Source organism: Raphanus sativus, chromosome 1 (genome assembly GCF_000801105.2).
Source record: "Raphanus sativus cultivar WK10039 chromosome 1, ASM80110v3, whole genome shotgun sequence".
Lineage (NCBI taxonomy): Eukaryota > Viridiplantae > Streptophyta > Magnoliopsida > Brassicales > Brassicaceae > Raphanus > Raphanus sativus.
Window position 1 is genome coordinate 4,190,899 of NC_079511.1, and position 19,344 is coordinate 4,210,242.

The following is a 19,344-nucleotide window of genomic DNA, read 5'->3' on the forward strand; positions in this document are numbered from 1 at the left end:
AACAGGCTGGCGTTTTAGGTAGTTTATTTCTGTCCCTTTTAATTAAATGTTGAAGGAGTGCACACACATTTTAATAGCTATTTATCTATATACTAAAACTAAAATTATTAATGCACATGTATATATTGGGACATCTACATCTATGATATCTAAATAGATATCTAAACATTAGAAATATTAAAGTAAAAAAAAAGAGATGATATATAAAAATCCATGAGATATTTTAAAAACACAAAAGAATCATGTTACACTTGTCAAATATTTTATATTAATTTAGCCTTTTCCATTAACTAAACATTAATATTTTATTAATTTATAATAAATATTAGTATTATATTTGAACAATACTAATTTATATAAATTTGATATGAAAAAAATAATTATAACTTCTGATAATATTCAAAAGTTACTCTTAAATAAAATTGTTTGGAGAAAAAAAAGAATCTTAAAGGTGAAATTCTCATACTTTTTTATTCCAGAGTTAAAATGGAATAAGGGTCCAAGAGTTTAATTCCTTCCTGATTCAAGAAATTATTTGGAGGTGAAAATTTTCAGCTTGCCTTATTACTTTTAGACCTGAAACTTTTATTTTTATTTTGCTAATTCACACAGTGGGACTTCTAGTAAACTCAAGATCTTGTGGTGAAGTTATAGCTGAGTTTTTTTCTCTGGGGTTTTTCCTCTTCTTTATGTTTCTTCTTGCTCTAAACCAAACCACCATATAATGGAAAAGTTGTCACCTGCTCTGTTTCATCAACTCCATCTTTTTTCCATCAACAGTCTGGCTCCATTTCATTTATAAATGTCCACCCTGAATCAACCTTTACAATCACACCACAAGTAGAAACAATCAAACTCAAATTCAAATAAACTAATTTTAGTCTCTGATATTTTTCCTTGTCAATGACAGGCTGCAAGATACTCTTCCTCCTGGTTTTAGCTCTTGTCATTACTTTTGTCTCGGCTGCTCGTCTTCTTGATGAAGAAGAAGATCTTGGGTTAGTCCCTATGCCTACCACAAGTCCTGGTCCATTGCCAACTGCTGGTTCAGGTCCTTTGACTACATTAACTGGCCCCGGACCTCTACCAACCACTGGTTCTAGTTCTTTACCTGTTGCTAGTTCAGGTCCCTTTCCTACTACTGGCCCTGGCTCTCTACCAACCACCGGTTCTGCTCCTTTTCCGGTTGCTACTTCTGGTCCTTTGCCTGCTGCTGGTTCAGGGCCTTTCCCTGCTGCTACAGCCACCGGTGTAGGGTCAACGACCAGTGGTTCAGTTCCAGACCACACCCTGGTTTTCTTTATGCATGACATACTCGGTGGCTCAAATCCGACAGCCAGAGCTGTGACTGGAGTCGTTGCAAACCCAGCTCTCAGTGGCCAACTTCCATTTGCCAAGCCCAACGGCGCAAACCTCCCTGTCAACAACGGCTTTCCATCCAACAATAACAACAACGGAATCCTCAACAACAACAACGTCCCACTCCTCGTCGGGCTGGGCGGAACTACTTCCAGCATTCTACAGAACAACGGAGACAACCTCTTGAACGGTCTCCCCGTGGCCAATGGTGGTCAGCTCCCGTCGGGTTCGTCTCTCCAAATGCTCATGTTTGGAACAATGACGGTGATGGACAACGAGCTAACCGAAGGGCATGAACTAGGGTCAGGTCTGCTTGGCAAAGCCCAGGGCTTCTATGTAGCCAGCGCAGTTGATGGAACCAGCCAGACAATGGCTTTCACGGCTATGTTCGAGAGTGGTGGTTATGAAGATAGCATAAGTTTCTTCGGTGTACACAGAACAGCTGCATCGGAATCTCATCTTGGGGTTATGGGTGGTACGGGGAAGTATGTGAATGCGAGAGGCTACGCCATCGTCAAGACATTTACAGGTGGCACCGGAAATACACAGCAGCCACACCAGTTCACAGATGGGCTTGAGACTGTTCTTGAATGCACCGTTTATCTTTCTTACTAGTTTTTTTCTTTCTTCTTGTCATCTATTATTGAAGTTTGTTGTCTTCTTTCGTCTTTGTCATCTTAATATGTAACAGAACCTATTAATTGACAACAAATCTCCTCTAGTTACGAGTTAATATATTTTTGAATTCAAAATAACAATAAAAACAGAAACGAGAGAGAAAAAAGGAAGACCAGCATGGATATTATGACCGAGTGGAACTGAAGCAACGGCTCCAACGAGACAGGCTTTACCCGCCAAAACAAACAAAACAAAGGTTTCGAATAAATAACCCCACACACCATACGACTAAATAATATCTCCAATACAAAGAAACAAATGGTGCTCTTGAAACCTTCTGCCTTTTCAAAATCACCTAAGCTCCCTCCTCCACAGCAAGGCGGCTTCTCCGAGTCTCTGATCAGTGATACCGTCGAGGCAACCGATGCTTTCGTACGCCAATGGGTTTCCCCACACATCTACGATCCTTCTTCCACTTCCTGCAGCCTCTCTTCCCTTTTCTCCGCGGAGAACCGCGGAGAAGGAAGACGCTTTCTCGACGTCCTCGCCAAGTTACAATACGCTATCCAGAGCGCCGGTCTGGTGAATCCGGACTCCGCTAAGCTTGCTCAAGCGCGTGATCTGATGCGGACGGCTATGAAGTATTTGGAGAAGGAGTTTTACCGGGTTTTGAAATCTAACCGCCGGTTTTTGGATTCGGAGTCCATCTCTAGCTGCTCTTTTGACGAGAAAGTAGATGCTGACGCTATCGAGGATTTGAAGATGATAGCTAACTGCATGATCTCATCCGGTTACGAGAAAGATTGTGTTAAGATATATAAGAAACTCAGAAGAAAGATCATCGTCGAGGCCTTGTCCCACCTAGGGTTCGAGAAACTAACCTCGGCGCAGATGCAGAAACTAGAATGGGAGATCCTCGAGAAAAAGATCAAAGGCTGGGTGAGGCTTGCGACAGTCGCATTCTCCACGCTGTTTAACGGAGAACGAATCCTCTGCGATCGGATCTTCTCTTCCTCCTCTTCATCCTCAGTATCCTTAGCCGAGTCAACCTTCGTCGAGATTACCCTACAGAGCGCGTTGAAGCTCTTCGTCTTCCCGATAACAGTCGCGAAATGCAGGAAAACCGCGGAGAAGATCTTCCCCACGCTCGACGTTTACCAGACGATCTTGCACGTCGTTCCCAAAATCGACCAGATCTTCAGCTACGATTCAACCGCCTCCGTGCGATCGCAGGCGGCTGAATCTTTAGAAAAGCTAGGCGTATCGGTGAACGCGATGATGGTCGAGTTCCAATCGTCGATCACGAAAGAGTCCTCGAAATGGCCGATCGCATGTGGCGGAGTCCATCAGCTCACGAGGTACGTCATGAACTTCATAGTCTTTCTCGCGGATTACAGCGACTCGCTCACCGCCATTATCAAGGACAAGGAGTCCTTGTTGCCGTTACCGGAGGATTACTATAATAGTAACAGCAGCAGCAACGAAGAGAATCCAGAGAACGCTGGTTCTCCGATGGCGGCGAGGCTAGCGTGGCTGATACTCGTCCTGCTCTGCAAAATCGACGCGAAATCTCGTCTCTACAGCGACGCGGCGCTCTCGTATCTCTTCCTCGCCAACAACCTCCATTACGTGCTCATCAAGGTACGCACGTCCAACCTCCAGGTCGTTCTGGGAGACGACTGGGTGGCGAATCACGAGGTTAAGGTGACTCAGTACCTCGAGAAGTACGAGAAAATGGCGTGGGGAGATGTGATCACGTCTCTCCCGGGGGTTTCGACGGCGGCTGCGGAGGCGGAGGAGGCTCTGAGGCGGTTCAACAAGGCGTTTGAAGAGGCTTACAAGAAGCATAAGAATTGGGTCGTACCCGACCCGAAATTGAGAGACGAAATCAAAGCCTCTATAGCGAGTAAGCTCATTGCCGGGTATACGGGTTTCTATAAGAAGTATCCGATCGGGTCATCGGATATTGTCAGATTTACACCTGAAGACCTCAATGGTTATATATCCGACTTATATGTTGGTCTGAGAGGATCCGTGTCCATATAGTGTAGCAAATATATTCAAATTGTTGACAAACATGATCTGAGTTTGGGCCTCAAGCCCATGAAATATCAATGTTAGATTTCAATTTGGAATAAATAAATATTATAACAATTATCAGCTGTAATTATATTTATTTATTACATTTAAAAAAAATCTTGTAATGTTATAATAGAACATTAATTTGGACCAAACATTTAGTCATACATTATATTGCATTAAATATCATTAGTGACTGATAAAAACATTATATCTTTAATAAGGATAGTTATAATTATAGAAAACAATATTATAGTGCTATATATGTTTCCACACAACACAATACATAATCTTGTGGCCAAATAATATAAAACATCAGATTTTAATTAATATTTTTAAAAATTATTTTGTAAATCAAATAATTGATTAAAACACTCAGATAAATAATGAAAAATTGAAAATATGTATAGTTATTTTCAACAGGTTTAGATACTAAAAATAATCTCCTATAATATGAAATCAATTAAATTAATGAATTATTTTATTTATATAAAATATATAACACACAATTAATCAAAAGGTTACAGAGATTTTATTAAAATTTTATAACAAAACGGGTTGAAATAATTGAAAGAAAATTAAGTAATATATTATATAATTTCATATTAATATAAATACAAAATGATATATTTATATAATTTTAAATATACTAAAATAGAAATGTTAAAACATATTGATTTTGTATATTACATTTTATTAAATAGATAATTTCGTCCTTTAAAGCGCAGATCTCTATTAAAAATCATTAATATTGAGAATAAAAAAAACAAAAGCGGAAAAACATAACATCCGGGTCACAAATTTAAATTTGATTTAGGCGTTCAAGTATCTGGGCCGGCCTTGCAACAAATTATAACGCATGTGTTGTATGAATACAGTAAAGGCTAATACTTTGATTCTGTGATGTCTACCATTTTGTAAGCTACACTAACGCTTTTTATTCCAGTTGGATAGAAGTTGTCACAACCGTAGAGCAAATGCTGGTTTAGTAATATAGGTAAAAATATTTAGTATTCTAATTTTAAATATATAAAATGATGATAGTTGTCCGACAAATAAATTTCAATCATTCGCCCACAACAATATAGTTAAATTATAAAACAAATAAAATTGTGGTTGGGAAATAAAGAGGAGCAGTTAGAGCACCCGCAACAGAGGCTGTAGAGAAATCCTTAGCTCTTAAACCTAGGGATTTACAATATAATAACAATATAAACACTCACTTACCTAAGGATTAATCCTTAGATAAGGATTTTAAGGATCAAGTCCTTATACACGTGGCGGCTTGGCATTGGGTGGAGAGAATTCTCAGATGAATTTCGTTATGCTTCACGCCATTGACGGAGACCTGATCGATGCCGACTATGAAAGCTTCACCATCCAAGGTCCTGGTTTCTCTTGGCCCCTTCACCAACAACCTCTTGCCGTTTCTTCCAATTCCAGGTTTCTTCTTCTTTCTAATTGAATTCAATTAGGGTTACGATCTGTTTGATTGAATTTGAGAGGAATCAATATAGTCATGTTCGTGGGTGACTGGTTGAACAACTTCTTCTCGTTACTAATTGCATGCGAATGTTCAATTTTGATTAAAGTCTTCAGGTTCTTGTGTTTGTTTTATCTCAAAGTCAAATTGGATGCCTGACATGTCTTTTTGATTCGGAAATCGATTGATCTCTATCACTTTGTTAGGTTGGGAATTAGATTCTTTTTGTGGATAGTGCCTTTCTATGAGTTGCTAGTTTGACCTTATCATGTCAATGTTTTTTCTTAAAATAAAGTGAGTCTATTTGTAAGTTCTTGAGCTTCCGCTCTGAGACGATTTATGGTATGTCCCTTGAATTTTTTTGCATTGTATTAAGAACTGTTTGGTTCTTGTTGGTTTCAGCGCAGGAGTTGATGGTTCGGCTGGAAATTCAGAAGCCAGCAAGGAACATGGCTCCAAAAAGAGGTAAGCTTTTTTCTTCTAAACTCCATATGTCGCACCTTTATTCAAAAGACTGACTGAACCATGTAACTCTAACAACTTCTGCAATTTTATTGGCTTTCTTGAAATAGTTTTTGGTTGATAAGGTATCAGAAAAAAAAAACTAATCTTGATCGTTACTTTTCTCAGGGCAAGATGTGAATCATCCTCTGCCATTAGCTCAAAAGCATGTAGAGAGAAGCAGTGCCGAGACAGGCTGAATGTCAAGTAATCTTTTGAGTTTTGTGTACATCTTATAGATAAGGTTATGATGCTCTGTTCTGGATTTTGCATACTCTTTCTAGGTTCTGTAGATGATCCTTAAAGTCCAGATTTTTACCGGAGATTTGTTCTGTTCGGTTGATCATCTACGGAATCAGTAGGCTTTTATTCAATCCGATTAGTTAATTTTCAGTTGATAAGGTGATGATGCTTACTGGGAATCGTTGGTTTTATATGATTATCTTCCATACATCTCCTATGAGTTCTATCCATACACATTTGATTATATTGTTCTTTTTTTTATTCCTAAGGATTCAAAATTAGAGAACACCATTGGACATTCTATCTTGATTAGAATCCTTAACTATTCTAAATAAAAAAAAATTAGTTTAATAATCCTAAGGACTCCAATGGTGGTAACACCATTGGAGATGCTCTTAGTTGAATAAGTCTTCAGAGATTAGTTTATATTTTAATATTTCGTATGCAAACATAGGAGGTATATACCAGTCTGTTTCGATGTATCTGCTATAGCCATACATTTCTCAGATACAGATCTGGTCAGATATGTCATTTATAAAAAAAGGATTCAAGTCAAGAGTAATAAAGATAACGTGATATCTTTAGAGAACCCTAGTTTGTAAGTCTTCCTTGTCCATGGTTTGCCTGCATTAATTAAAACATTGTCTCACTGTCGATCTAATTCCTCCCATTAGAACAAGATTTAGTTGTGATGTTTCTGTGAGTATTATTCCCGGTGGAACTTGAATAATATCTAATGCAAAGTTGGTTATGTTTTGTATACTTTATACCATTTTTAGTCTAGCATGGATTCTTATACAAAATAGGCTTTCAAATATAAAGGAATAGTTCCCAAAAATAACAAGATTATTTCCGGCAAGAAAATTTTATACTTTAAATTTCAAACATAGATCAATTATTTAAATTCTGTCCATTTTCTTAATAAAAATCGAATTGCAAGTTTTATAAACTTAATAAAAAATAAACGTAAGTATCTAAATGATAATGAAACGACCAACAAACTAAAAACAACGGCAAACATTAAATTCACCATTATTAGTAATAACGTCTAGCTAGACTACTCTTAATGCTATCACAAAAGTAAACGCGTGATCGTTATTGACAGCGTAATGTGTCTACTACAAAAGATTTAGAAGATTAAGGTACAACTACCATTGGTTGCTAGATTGTTTGTTGAGTGAGTCAAACTTTTCCCATATTTTTTTTTTGAAACTGGCTTCTAAACTTTTCCCATATTACAATAACCTTCCTTACATAGTTGCATTATAACTAAAAGAGGAGATGGTTTTGAATGTGAATTGGTTTATATATCAGTTATATAAGGAAAGGACGTATATGCACACGCAAATGGTGTGAGTAAGCGTTGGATGATGGCTTTGTAATAAAGGGAAAGTCGACGTAATTAAGTTGTTGGAGGTTGAGATAATAATTAAGCTTGTGATCACAACACTCTCACTTGTATCCCAAAAGTTCATGATTTCCTTAAACCTTCTTCATATATACTCACAGCTCACCCAAGTCTATTTATTGCTCTTTCATCTACAACCTCAAAAATTTTATATAAACCAATAAAATATAAAATAAATATATTGTGGCATTTATGTGAATATTTTGTAAAATTTTCTATACTTTCAGACTGGTATCAAGTGAAATGAAATTACGTGTAATCAGATATATGAGGGGTTTCTTATTATGGAAGTTACTTTGTAATAAAATTTTGTCATAGATAGTATAGATATGAATGGCTTGAAAAGTCAGACAAAATATTTCCACTCGATTTGTGTATAATACATCTATATCAATGTACCATCATGACATTGTTCAACATTTCAACAATAAATTAACACTGTACTTCTAACTTTTGCTTCTCCGACTATTGGCAACCAAAACTTTTTTTTTTGTGACAATTGGCAACCAAAACTAAAGTCTTATATTAGTCCAGAAGTTGTGTTTGACTAAACAAGTGATTTTACGATTCACATGATTTCATTGTTCGTACTGCAAGACACGGTCACGTACGAGTGTAACTCGCAAAATGGACCATTCCCCCTTAGTTAACAATACCACATCGTATGTAAGTAATCAGAGTTCTTTTGGATCTGTTGTGTAACCATGTAAGTCAATTATGGCCAGCGTGAGGATTGGCATATTTGTTGAATATATACTAGACTGTACGTATGAAATTTTAATAAAATGATTAAATAGACAGAACATGTGAAGTCCTCTCGTCCACTTTGTACATCCACATCAATGCCAACTTATTGTTATCAATTTTCTCACCACCAGTCTGTGCTTGTCAGTAAACTTTTCAAATTAAACTGAACCCCACACCAATGGTATTGACTCTTCAGTCTTTTGGACAGCATGAGTTGTCAATAAACGAGACCTGTCTTTTCCTGTTTCATTGTCCTCTCTTATATATCCCCACACCAATCTTGGCTACCTCCTCATGCAATTTTAAATACACTACTTCTTCTTTAACCCAAAGTTTTTTTTTCTAAAAATGGATATTCTCTGTATCCTCTCTTCTCTTCTCATTTCTTACCTAATCTTCAAGATCTGGACACTTATAGACTCCAAGAGAGATCAAAACTGCTACATCTTGGACTATCAATGCCACAAACCTTCAGATGATCGTATGGTGAGTACTCAAATCAGCGGTGAGATCATCCGTCGAAACAAACACCTTAGACTCGACGAGTACAAGTTCCTCCTCAGAGCCATCGTTAGTTCTGGAATCGGAGAGCAAACCTACGCACCGCGTCTCTACTTTGAAGGACGCGAAGAGTATCCTACTATAAAAGACGCCCTCTTGGAGATGGAAGAGTTTTACATTGACCCGATCGAGAAACTCCTCGAGAGAAACAAACTCAAACCTAAGGATATAGACGTCCTCGTGGTCAACGTCTCTATGCTCAACTCAACACCTTCGCTATCCGCAAGAATCATTAACCATTACAAAATGAGAGAAGACGTAAAGGTTTTCAACTTGACGGCGATGGGATGTAGCGCGAGTGTTATCTCCGTAGACATTGTCAAAAACATTTTCAAAACGTACAAGAACAAGCTTGCTCTTGTTGTAACGTCCGAGTCACTTAGTCCTAACTGGTACACTGGAAACAACCGGTCTATGATCCTTGCAAACTGTTTGTTCCGGTCCGGTGGCTGCGCGGTTCTCTTGACCAACAAGCGTTGTCTAAGTGGTAAAGCCATGTTTAAGCTGAAATGTTTGGTGAGAACGCACCATGGAGCCAGAGAAGATTCATTCAACGCGTGTATTCAAAAAGAAGACGAGCTAGGCCGTGTCGGCATCCACTTAGACAAGACTCTTCCCAAAGCAGCCACTCGTGCTTTCGTAGACAACCTCAAAGTCATTACGCCCAAGATTCTTCCCGTGACGGAGCTCTTTAGGTTTATGTTATCTCTTCTCCTCAAGAAGCTTCGTAGAAACCCTAGCAAAGGCTCAACGAACGTGGCTCAAGCAGCTCCAAAGGCGGGGATTAATTTCAAAACCGGCATTGACCATTTCTGTATTCACACGGGAGGCAAAGCGGTTATCGACACAATAGGTTACAGCCTAGACTTAACCGAGTACGATCTTGAACCGGCGAGGATGACGCTACACCGGTTTGGGAACACGTCGGCGAGTAGCTTGTGGTATGTTTTGGGGTACATGGAAGCGAAGAAGAGGCTGAAGAGAGGAGATAGAGTGTTCATGATAAGCTTTGGAGCTGGTTTCAAGTGTAATAGCTGCGTTTGGGAAGTTGTGAGAGATCTTAACGTTGGAGAATGTTTAGGGAATGTGTGGAACCATTGCATTGATCAGTACCCACCAAAGTCGTTGTTGAATCCTTTTCTTGAGAAGTATGGTTGGATTCGTGAAGAAGAAGATCCTGATACGTTCGAGTTCCGTACGTGAAGAAACTATGTGACACTCACTGTGTTCCTTGTGATGATTTAAAGACATACAATTATTTCAATCCGTAAATCTAAAACAAAGGTGACTAGTATCTTTTTCCTTCCTCTTTTTCTTTTCTATTTTTAAAATTATTTAATTATGTTTGGTTACCATTTTTTTCTTCAAAATTGATGGGAAAGAAAATATGAATTACAAAGAAACTGTGGTATAGTTGTCTCATACCTTTCTTTTTTGTTTTCATAATTTTTCACTGTAATAAGCTATTTAATGTATTCATTTTGGTGAATAATTTAACAAGAAGCCATCATACTGTAGTGTTACCTTTTTTAATAAGTTTATGATGTAACACGTTTTAGTTTAATTTTTTCTTTTTAACTTCTGTCTTCTCTGTATTACTAAGTAAAGCTTCTTATCAGTTGTCACTTACTGCTACACATGCATGCTACTCTCTCCAACTTTAGTAGTTGTTTTCTTCAAACTTTAGTTGCTATAATATGACCATTATTGTCTAGGTCTTTTTATATGTTAACTTAACTTCTTGTACTGTGTTTTTCCTCATATTTTCTGTAATTGTACGGCATATATCTTTTAATTAATCAATTTGTGCTCAAATCTTTTATTTTAATGATAACTAAGTAAAATATTGCATAAACATCATTGGGAAATTTATATTTAAAATAATGATATTCTGCATGCTCCTCATGATTATGAATACCGGTTTTATTCACGAGGGCTATTCTATAATTTTGTGTGAGCATTGAGAAATAAGTATAACTATATAATTTCCGGGAGGGGGGAGTGGTTCAGAAAGAGTGTTTGGTGTGAACACGTTCAATTCGCATTTGTGTTCACCACCCGATACTGGTCCCATATATTCTCAACCAGATTCACAAAATATAAAGAAAATCTTGAAAACGCTTCAAATATCAGCCCTCTATATTCGTTGTAGAATAGACCACACTTGAAGGCTTTAAAGCAGTAGAACAGATCGCTCAGCATGCATGCTATTGGTTGTAACAACATTTGCAATATTATATTTTCGCTATGTATGTATTATATAAGTTTTCAGAGTTAGTAGAAGAGTAGGCTACAAAAATAAGAGAGACTTTGGAGAAGTGAAAGATCTTATGTATACGATCGAATAATATAAAGGCAGACATACTTAAGTGGTTGGAATGGAATTAATTGTGCCTACTTGCAGGTATTTTATTCCTAAAGAAGCTATTCCGTTCTCACATTCATCTAAGACTTAACTGTCTTTTATTTTTTTGTGAATTTATATTTATTGCACAGATTCAATTTATTATTTTCTGGTTGTGGTAGACTCCACTATACCAATATATGAATATATACTGGTCGGAGACTTGGTATTCCATGTTTCAAATTTTAATGCTAGTTTTTGTAGTATTATTAAAGAAACTCCTGCCTTGGAGCTTCTGAACGAATTGGTGAAAAACATAGGAAGTTTTATTATGAGTAGTTTTGATTATAAAAACGCAGTTCGATGCATGTGTGTATTAATATCACCATTGCTCCTCAGTTTATTCTTATGTTAAGTCTTATATACAATTCTAAAGTGAGTTCATTGTGTTACACACTTAGACGTACATGTTTTCATATCACCTAATTCTTCGTTATTCATGACAAAGTGACTCATCACTACCCCCCATTATAAAATGCAGATTACTACAAATTGTTAAAGTTAATCCAAGCAAAGTATGCATCCTCGTGTATCTCTTTCGTGTTTGACAAAAGGTAAAGCATAATCACCGTTTTGATATATAAGTTCACAATGATGGGAAAGATACCTATATATAAGTTTTATCTATTGATTGCTCCGTTTTGTTTATAAATAGTATGGATAATGAAAATTTGGTTCTGGCAAAAAACAATGAAGATTTGGTACATACTATTAATCTAAAATCTTAAAGAATGGAACGAGTTATATTAAAACACTAATATAAATATGTTTCAGATGAGGATATACATATTAAAAACAGTAATGATTCGTTAATCTATATCAATGGAATTTGTGATGTGAGCACACCCCGTTAATTACGGTTTCTAATACGTACTTTTGAGTTTGTTTCTAAGTTAAAATGCCATACTGTTCAGAGGCTCATTTAGGTTGGTATCTGATAACTATACACCATCTTTATAAAAAGAAAAAAAAGTAATAATGAAGAGACATTTAACAGATGCATAAAGTTAAGGGCACAGGATGTTGAAAGGCAATCGTGTGGAAAGCATTTGCAATATTGACGGATGCAATTAGTTTAAAAAAAATAATATTGACGGATGCAAACCAAGTAGCACATATAGTTTAGTTTTTATTTTGAACAAAACATTTATAAGTATTATAAGTTTGTGACCATCCGATTTAAACTCGGCTTAATACGTGTTGTTAACAAAAAGAAGAAGAAAAAAAACGTGTTATCTTTTGTTTATATGGCCAAACCACACTCTATCTAGAAACGAACTTACATCAAAGCTAAGAAAAGAATCTACTTTACTTGGTATCTTTTTAAAATCAAACAAATTAAAATAAGTAAAAGTTGTTTTCTTGAAAAATAATATACAACTGTACAAAAAGGGTGTCATGATCACTCTCTTTCAAGAAAGTTACACAAATAATTATTTGTAATTAGATTCGTTATCTTTTATTGGTTAGTCGAGTCACTTACAAAAGTGATTTTCCTTTGCTTTACATGTGCCTCTCATGTCCCAATTTTCATTTCTTATAAACCTTTACTAATCTTGTCTTCTCTTACATCTTAAAATTCCTTTTACTTTGATATAGCTAATGCTTCTTAAACCTTAACACTATCATCACCAACTTTTGTCATCACCATTTTCTATTCAAAGAATCATCCACAAGAGCTGGCTGAAGAGTTAAATAAGACCATCCAAGGCTTGGTATGATGAATGTCTTATCATTACTTTTTCTTTTGCTGCTTCTTGATTCGATCTAACTCTAGTGTTTGGAGGGTACTCATTCACTTCCTTTCTTATGCAGTGTTTATCTATGTGGAAAGTGATTGATTGATTGATTGTTTCATAAAAGAAAGGTTTCACTTAGAGCTTCTTGGCTGTATCAACAGAGAAAAAAAATGGAAGGGGAAGAGGACACCGTGCCAAAGAAGAAAATGGCGAAACAGCTGACCGGAAAACGTGAGGACACGCTGCTCCATTCAGCCGTGAGACGTGGAAACAAGGACGAAGTTGTTGAGATTCTCACAAGAACCAGAGAGCATGAGCTGAATGAGCTGTTGGGGAAACAGAACCAATCAGGAGAAACCGCACTCTACGTTGCTGCAGAGTATGGTGATGTCGAGATTGTAAAAGAGATGATCAAACGCTATGATCTTCCCCTGGTTGAGATCAAAGCGAGGAACGGATTCGATGCTTTCCACATTGCTGCCAAGCAAGGAGATCTCGGTACTGTGTACACAAACCTTTTCTAAGAATCACCACAAGAACAGGTCTTAAGGATTATTAACATTTTTGGACTTCTTTTTACAGATGTGTTGAAGGTTTTAGCAGAGGCTCACTCGGAGCTAGCGATGACGGTGGATCTGCTGAACACAACAGCACTGCACACGGCTGCGACGCAAGGACACACGGAAGTGGTGAACTTCCTACTGGAACTTGGAAGCAGCCTGGCGGGAATCGCCAAGAGCAACGGTAAAACAGCGTTGCACTCTGCATCAAGGAACGGGCACGTGAAGGTAGTTAAAGCCCTCTTGGCATCAGAACCAGCGATCGCAATCAGGATGGACAAGAAGGGCCAAACAGCGCTTCACATGGCAGCTAAAGGAACAAACATCGAGGTGGTAGAGGAGCTTATCAAAGCGGATAGGTCGTCTATCAATATAGCAGACACAAAGGGGAACACGGCGTTGCACATCGCAGCTAGAAAAGGAAGATCACAGATCGTTAAGCTGCTGCTAGACAACAACATAACCGACACGAAAGCTGTTAACCGAACAGGCGAGACGGCGCTGGATACGGCGGAGAAGGTTGGGAATCCAGAGGTGGCTCTTATCTTACAGAAACACGGCGTTCCCAGCGCCAAGACCATTAAGCCCTCAGGGGCTAACCCTGCTCGGGAGCTGAAACAAACAGTAAGCGATATCAAACATGAGGTTCACAACCAGCTTGAGCATACACGACAGACCAGAAGACGCGTTCAAGGAATAGCTAAACAGCTCAACAAAATGCACACGGAAGGTCTCAACAATGCAATCAACTCAACCACTGTCGTCGCCGTTCTGATAGCTACGGTGGCCTTTGCAGCCATTTTCACCGTCCCGGGGCAGTATGTGGAAGACACAAGTAAGATTCAAGATGGCCATTCCTTAGGAGAGGCGAATATAGCATCAACGACTCCGTTCATAATATTCTTCATCTTTGATTCCATCGCGCTCTTCATCTCCTTAGCAGTCGTGGTGGTTCAGACATCAGTGGTGGTGATAGAGAGCAAGGCAAAGAAACAGATGATGGCCGTGATAAACAAACTCATGTGGCTCGCCTGTGTGCTCATCTCTGTTGCCTTTCTGGCTCTGTCGTTTGTTGTTGTTGGTGAAGAAGAGAAGTGGCTAGCCATTTGGGTGACTGCCATCGGTGCAACGATCATGATCACCACGTTAGGGACCATGTGCTACTGGATTATACAGCACAAGATCGAAGCTGCTAACGCGAGAAACATAAGAAGATCCTCCGTCAACAGTAAATCTGGATCTTGGGGGATTCCTCAGCTTACGGATACAGATGTTCTCCAAAACGAGTGTAAGAAAATGTATGCAATCTGATGATAACACAGTCCAGTTTTTGCATTTATGTAAACACATGGCAAGAACTTGATGTACCTTTACCAACACGGTTGATCCGGGAGTAACAGTTGGTGTTGAGAGTTACCTGAGAATGCTTAGAACCAGAGAGATCAAAATAAGGATTAGACCAGAAAATATAAGAGTATAACTTCAATGCAACACAGATTCTGATAGAGAAGAGATGTCTATTAATTTAATATATAGCTTGAAGAAGTTTCGGCTACATATGTTACTAGGAGATAAGTAAACCCAAAAAAAAAAACTAAATTTAGAAAAATTACATTATAACCATTGGTCTATAGATTTTTGGTAGGAAATTTACATTATAAAATACTGAATAACGGATAGTGTTTACATTACACTCAGTGTTTGAGATAGTGAGGGTCTCTTTTCCAGCATCTCGTAATAAAGAACAGAATTTTCCTGCAATGAGATGATTTGGGTGTTATTACAGAGGCCAAATGAAAAGAAAAAAATACAACCGATGAAGCAGAAACTTGGATGTAGTAACTCACCTTTTGAACGATCTCAAATGAGCTTGGATCAAAACAGTGATATGATCCTCTTTCATACGCATTTGTTTTCACGAGAGGTTCCCCGATTCTAATGAACCACAACTTGTGTTCTTTGTGGTAGAACCAACCTCTGTGGTAACTGCCAAACGTAAAAAAAAAAAGAGTTATGCAGCTTGTACCTATATTCTGAGTTAAAAGTCAATTATGATGGAAAGGGCATACAGTTCATTTGTTGCGTATAACTGCGCCTCATCTTTCGGCATGCTGCAAGAGAAATATCGTTATGGTTCTTTTGACAAGTGAAAGCCTCTCAACAACAAGTAAAACAATTCCAAAGATACATTACCTATAGAATACATAAAACAATGTTTCTAGCAATAACTTTGCAAAGAGCCCTTGCTGCAACCACCAAAAGACAAAAAGATTAACACAGCTAATGATAAGAAAACTTAAATTATTATATGAGAGAGTAGAGTGACTTACATGTTGAGGTGGAGGATTTTTTGCGTAGTAACACTGCGGTACACTAAACTCAGGATCACCTTTAGAGGGTTCATTAGACCAAGGCGAGGCGAAAGTCTTATGAAGATTTTCTGTTGAGTTCAGATTTAACCCAAGTGTCGTCAGATCAATCCCAAGTGCCAAAGAAGTCAAGTCAGGGTCGCTCATCTTTATCACATTAAGCAAACCGAGCAAGCCAAAACGATCAGGATTTGACTGTGTTGTCACTTGCATTGTTGGTTTTAATCCTAAATCTCTAAAAGGTTGGCCAACAGCTGACATCTGCTGCAAGCGGTATTGGGACGAGTTCTGATGGTGCTGATATTGCTGGAGGGGCTGGTCATAACCCAACCCAGTGATAGAATTTGCAGAGTTCATAGATCTTAGTCCAAGACCAGGAGGTCCACCAGTCTGAAGGCCAATGAAGTATACTTTAGAAAGAGCAAGAACGTTGGCTTGATTAAGTGAAAACCTCAAACGATCTCCAGACCTGAGAGTGGTAAGACGGATGCGAGGATGAGAAGATGTCAGAGACATTAAAGGAGACTCCACTACTACTCACAGCTTGAGCATGTTGTTGTTGAGGACGGTGTGACGTATATGATCCTCCACCTAAGTTAAACCCACCAGACCTTCCCATCTGCAAGTAGACATATTAGAGGATAACGCTAACATTGTGAGAAAAACCTTCAATGGAAAAAGGAAATCAAACCTAATGACATTTATCGACAATCTAAAACTCACAGATAACTGTTGAGATTGCATCATTAAAATTGAATTCTCATGGAGTTGTTCTTTATGATGCAAATCCATTGGATAATCCGCATTGCTACCTGTTTAAAACCCGATTCATCTTGTCAAGAATATATGTTTAAAAGGGAAAGATGCAGACAAAAAGGGGGACCTTTGTATCCAGGCAATGCCGGAAAATCTTCATTTTGAATACTGAACTCTTGGTTTTGCTGAACTATGGGGCTGAGACCAAGGCCTTGTTGTAATCGAGCCCCTAAGAATTTACAGAAAAGGGGCAGTGTTGTTTTATATTTATTCAAACAGATAGAGGAGAAAGAACTCAAGAAGAGAGAAGCAAAAGGTGAGCTGCTATTACTTACCCAATTGTCCTTGACCGCCGGCAGAACTGGGACGGCTAGTGAGCTGAGGAAAATCATTATTAATATCGAACGGAGAAATGTCGTTGGAGCTTAGACCGTTCATTGCTTGAACATGATTTTGGGAAAGTCCTCCAGATGTAGGGTAGGAGTTTCCAAGCATAGAAAATGCCTGCGGAGATCCTGAAGAGAAAAGGGAAGTATCAAAGATATCACAAAAGGTGTTAAGAGACATACAAAAGCACATATCGTGGATTTAAACAAACAAATCATGAGGTACCTTGTGGAAGGATCCCACTCATCATTGGGTTTTGTCCATTATTTCCAGATGCGTTGTTTGCTGCCAAATTTAGACGAGAACCAAGAGTCGGGATAGATAATCCTATGCCAGAGCTCAAAGTCCTGCCCATTGAGCCTCCACCAACCATATTTCCCAAAATGGGAGAAACTCCAAGTCCTATCACAGTAAAGCAATCACAGATGGTGACAGAGAGGTATGAAGAATCCCAAGAATAGAAATCACAGAATTAAGGGTTTCCAACAGTATTTATACCTCCTCCTCTACTAGTGAGTCCTGAGTGTCCATGAGAGCTACCGTAAGATATCTGGAAATGAGAATTCAAAAGCTGACTTTAAAGCAAAGCCAACAAAAAAAAAACAGGGAACGTTTCTGCAAAAACAACACGTAAGCATAACAGCACCTGAGAGAGGCCAAGCGGAAGATTGGTGGATGCAAATCTTCCATTTGGTTGTTGGACTCCAGCAGAAGCAAGACCATTTAGACCAGAGTTGGCAACATTAAAGCTTCCATGAATGTTATGAAGGCCCTGAACAGAAGAACCTATACAATACAAAGAAAACAACCAAAATATGAACTACTCTGACCGAGACAACCCCAGGAAAAATCTAAAACCCACCAGCAGCATGATGGAAAAGTGGAGAAGCTGCCCCAGAGAGACCAGAGAAAGAAGAAGAAGCAAACGTTCTCCCTGAACCCTCGGATAAACTCGAACCCGATCCGTTTACTGATGACTGAGAATTAAAAAACACTAAGTCAGAGGAATGAAAAAGAGTACACACCCTACGAAGATAATGAGGAGGCAGTAGTAATACATTAAGTAAGCTTGACATTTGCAGATAAAGTATATTATGATCAACCAAGCAGGAACTCTTCACTCCTTCAGTGAACTCAACACTGAGAGAGAGATTTGCAGCCTTAAGTAAATGGTTAACTGACCTGAAAAACGAAGGACGAAAATAGTGAGGCAAAGATCAAAGAAACTCAACTTTAAAACACACACACAGAGAACTATAAAGAGTAGAAATTGAATGCATATCTACAGCCACACATTTCAAACCCTAGTAATCAGAACCCTTTCGTGCATTGAGACGAAAGTGGATAGAACATTGCCAGCAAACAGATTAAGGATTCTATAACAAAGGAAAAAAAAAACTAAGAAAGCACTCAGATTTGTGATATGCAGCAAAAACGAAACAAAGACCTGCTCAATTTACAATGGACCCAGAAGACGAAGGAAAGAACTTAACTCCAGAAGGATCCGAAAGGGGGAGACGATATCGGAAAATTAAGTTTTTTTTTTTTCTTCGTTCGTCGATTTTGTCTATCTATATTATTAAAATAGAAGTACACTTTGAAAATGCCCCTAAGTTTTTGAAGTTATTTACATTAGAATGCCACTGAAGTAATAAATTAATTTTCCTTAATTATAGTTGTCTTTTCTGATTTGTAAATGCATTTTCCTTAATTATAGTTGTCTTTATTGAACCTATATTTAAGTATGCTTGTCTTTTCCTATATTTAAGTATACTTATCTTTATTGAACCTATATTTAAGTATGCTTATCTTTTCATAATTTAAATAATAGATTTAAGCATTTAATGTATTTTCTTAATTTAAATAATAGATTTTCTTAATCAAATATTTACGAAAATAGATTTCCCAATATACTTCGTTTTAACATGTTAAATATTTTTAATATTTATTGGTATAAATAATAAAATAAAAATCACACATCATAATCAATTTATATAATATATAAATAAAATATAAAATAATTTATTCATATATTATTAGTATAATGGTTTCATAATATAAATATAATAAGTTATAAATGTTGGTTTGTTTATATGATACAATGTGATATAATAGACGATCAAAATCACA

The 19,344-nt window shown here is 37.6% G+C and overlaps 6 protein-coding genes and 1 non-coding gene across 11 annotated transcripts; 6 read left to right on the forward strand and 1 right to left on the reverse strand.

Moving 5' to 3' along the window:
- The first annotated feature begins 822 nt into the window (after window positions 1–822).
- On the forward strand, window positions 823–2,092 carry LOC130511165 (dirigent protein 25-like). Its single transcript, XM_057008050.1, has one exon. The coding sequence runs from the start codon at window positions 904–906 to the stop codon at window positions 1,972–1,974; it is 1,071 nt and encodes a 356-aa protein (XP_056864030.1). The 5' UTR covers window positions 823–903; the 3' UTR covers window positions 1,975–2,092.
- Window positions 2,093–2,191: 99 nt separating this feature from the next.
- On the forward strand, window positions 2,192–4,023 carry LOC108843045 (exocyst complex component EXO70H1). Its single transcript, XM_018616135.2, has one exon. The coding sequence runs from the start codon at window positions 2,296–2,298 to the stop codon at window positions 4,021–4,023; it is 1,728 nt and encodes a 575-aa protein (XP_018471637.1). The 5' UTR covers window positions 2,192–2,295.
- Window positions 4,024–5,189: 1,166 nt separating this feature from the next.
- LOC130496824 (transcription factor ILR3-like) lies at window positions 5,190–7,957 on the forward strand. Of its 3 annotated transcripts, none has more exons than XM_056989385.1 (4): window positions 5,190–5,499; window positions 5,947–6,004; window positions 6,170–6,247; window positions 7,598–7,957. In XM_056989385.1, the coding sequence occupies exons 1-4, from the start codon at window positions 5,412–5,414 to the stop codon at window positions 7,641–7,643; spliced, it is 270 nt and encodes an 89-aa protein (XP_056845365.1). In that variant the 5' UTR covers window positions 5,190–5,411; the 3' UTR covers window positions 7,644–7,957. The 3 variants fall into 3 exon arrangements, 2 of the variants coding, with proteins under 2 accessions (XP_056845365.1, XP_056845334.1); XM_056989354.1 differs by having other exon boundaries at window positions 5,195–5,499; window positions 5,942–6,004; XR_008935979.1 differs by having other exon boundaries at window positions 5,198–5,499; window positions 5,942–6,004; window positions 6,170–6,284.
- A 762-nt stretch (window positions 7,958–8,719) lies between these two features.
- LOC108808365 (3-ketoacyl-CoA synthase 3) lies at window positions 8,720–13,118 on the forward strand. Its single transcript, XM_057006002.1, has 3 exons — window positions 8,720–10,283; window positions 11,885–11,957; window positions 13,003–13,118. The coding sequence occupies exon 1, from the start codon at window positions 8,787–8,789 to the stop codon at window positions 10,200–10,202; it is 1,416 nt and encodes a 471-aa protein (XP_056861982.1). The 5' UTR covers window positions 8,720–8,786; the 3' UTR covers window positions 10,203–10,283; window positions 11,885–11,957; window positions 13,003–13,118.
- LOC130509801 (ankyrin repeat-containing protein At5g02620-like) lies at window positions 12,986–15,126 on the forward strand. 2 transcript variants are annotated; one of them, XM_057005997.1, is made up of 3 exons: window positions 12,986–13,118; window positions 13,304–13,640; window positions 13,725–15,126. In XM_057005997.1, exons 2-3 carry the CDS (start codon window positions 13,313–13,315, stop codon window positions 15,011–15,013), a joined length of 1,617 nt encoding a protein of 538 aa, XP_056861977.1. In that variant the 5' UTR covers window positions 12,986–13,118; window positions 13,304–13,312; the 3' UTR covers window positions 15,014–15,126. The 2 variants fall into 2 exon arrangements, with proteins under 2 accessions (XP_056861977.1, XP_056861974.1); XM_057005994.1 differs by having other exon boundaries at window positions 13,003–13,118; window positions 13,219–13,640.
- Window positions 15,127–15,205: 79 nt separating this feature from the next.
- Window positions 15,206–18,624, reverse strand: LOC130509792 (probable NOT transcription complex subunit VIP2). 2 transcript variants are annotated; one of them, XM_057005989.1, is made up of 15 exons: window positions 18,273–18,624; window positions 18,077–18,191; window positions 17,861–18,000; window positions 17,713–17,764; window positions 17,520–17,616; window positions 17,440–17,483; window positions 17,163–17,342; window positions 16,955–17,056; window positions 16,795–16,883; window positions 16,541–16,690; window positions 16,033–16,461; window positions 15,896–15,948; window positions 15,772–15,813; window positions 15,550–15,688; window positions 15,206–15,457 (listed from the first exon to the last, which is right to left on the reverse strand). In XM_057005989.1, exons 1-15 carry the CDS (start codon window positions 18,288–18,290, stop codon window positions 15,386–15,388), a joined length of 1,722 nt encoding a protein of 573 aa, XP_056861969.1. In that variant the 5' UTR covers window positions 18,291–18,624; the 3' UTR covers window positions 15,206–15,385. The 2 variants fall into 2 exon arrangements, with proteins under 2 accessions (XP_056861969.1, XP_056861967.1); XM_057005987.1 differs by having other exon boundaries at window positions 17,440–17,616; window positions 18,273–18,623.
- Window positions 18,080–18,163, forward strand: LOC130497878 (small nucleolar RNA snoR35). Its single transcript, XR_008936913.1, has one exon. It is a non-coding gene; the product is annotated as a small nucleolar RNA snoR35 (small nucleolar RNA).
- Window positions 18,625–19,344: the final 720 nt, after the last annotated feature.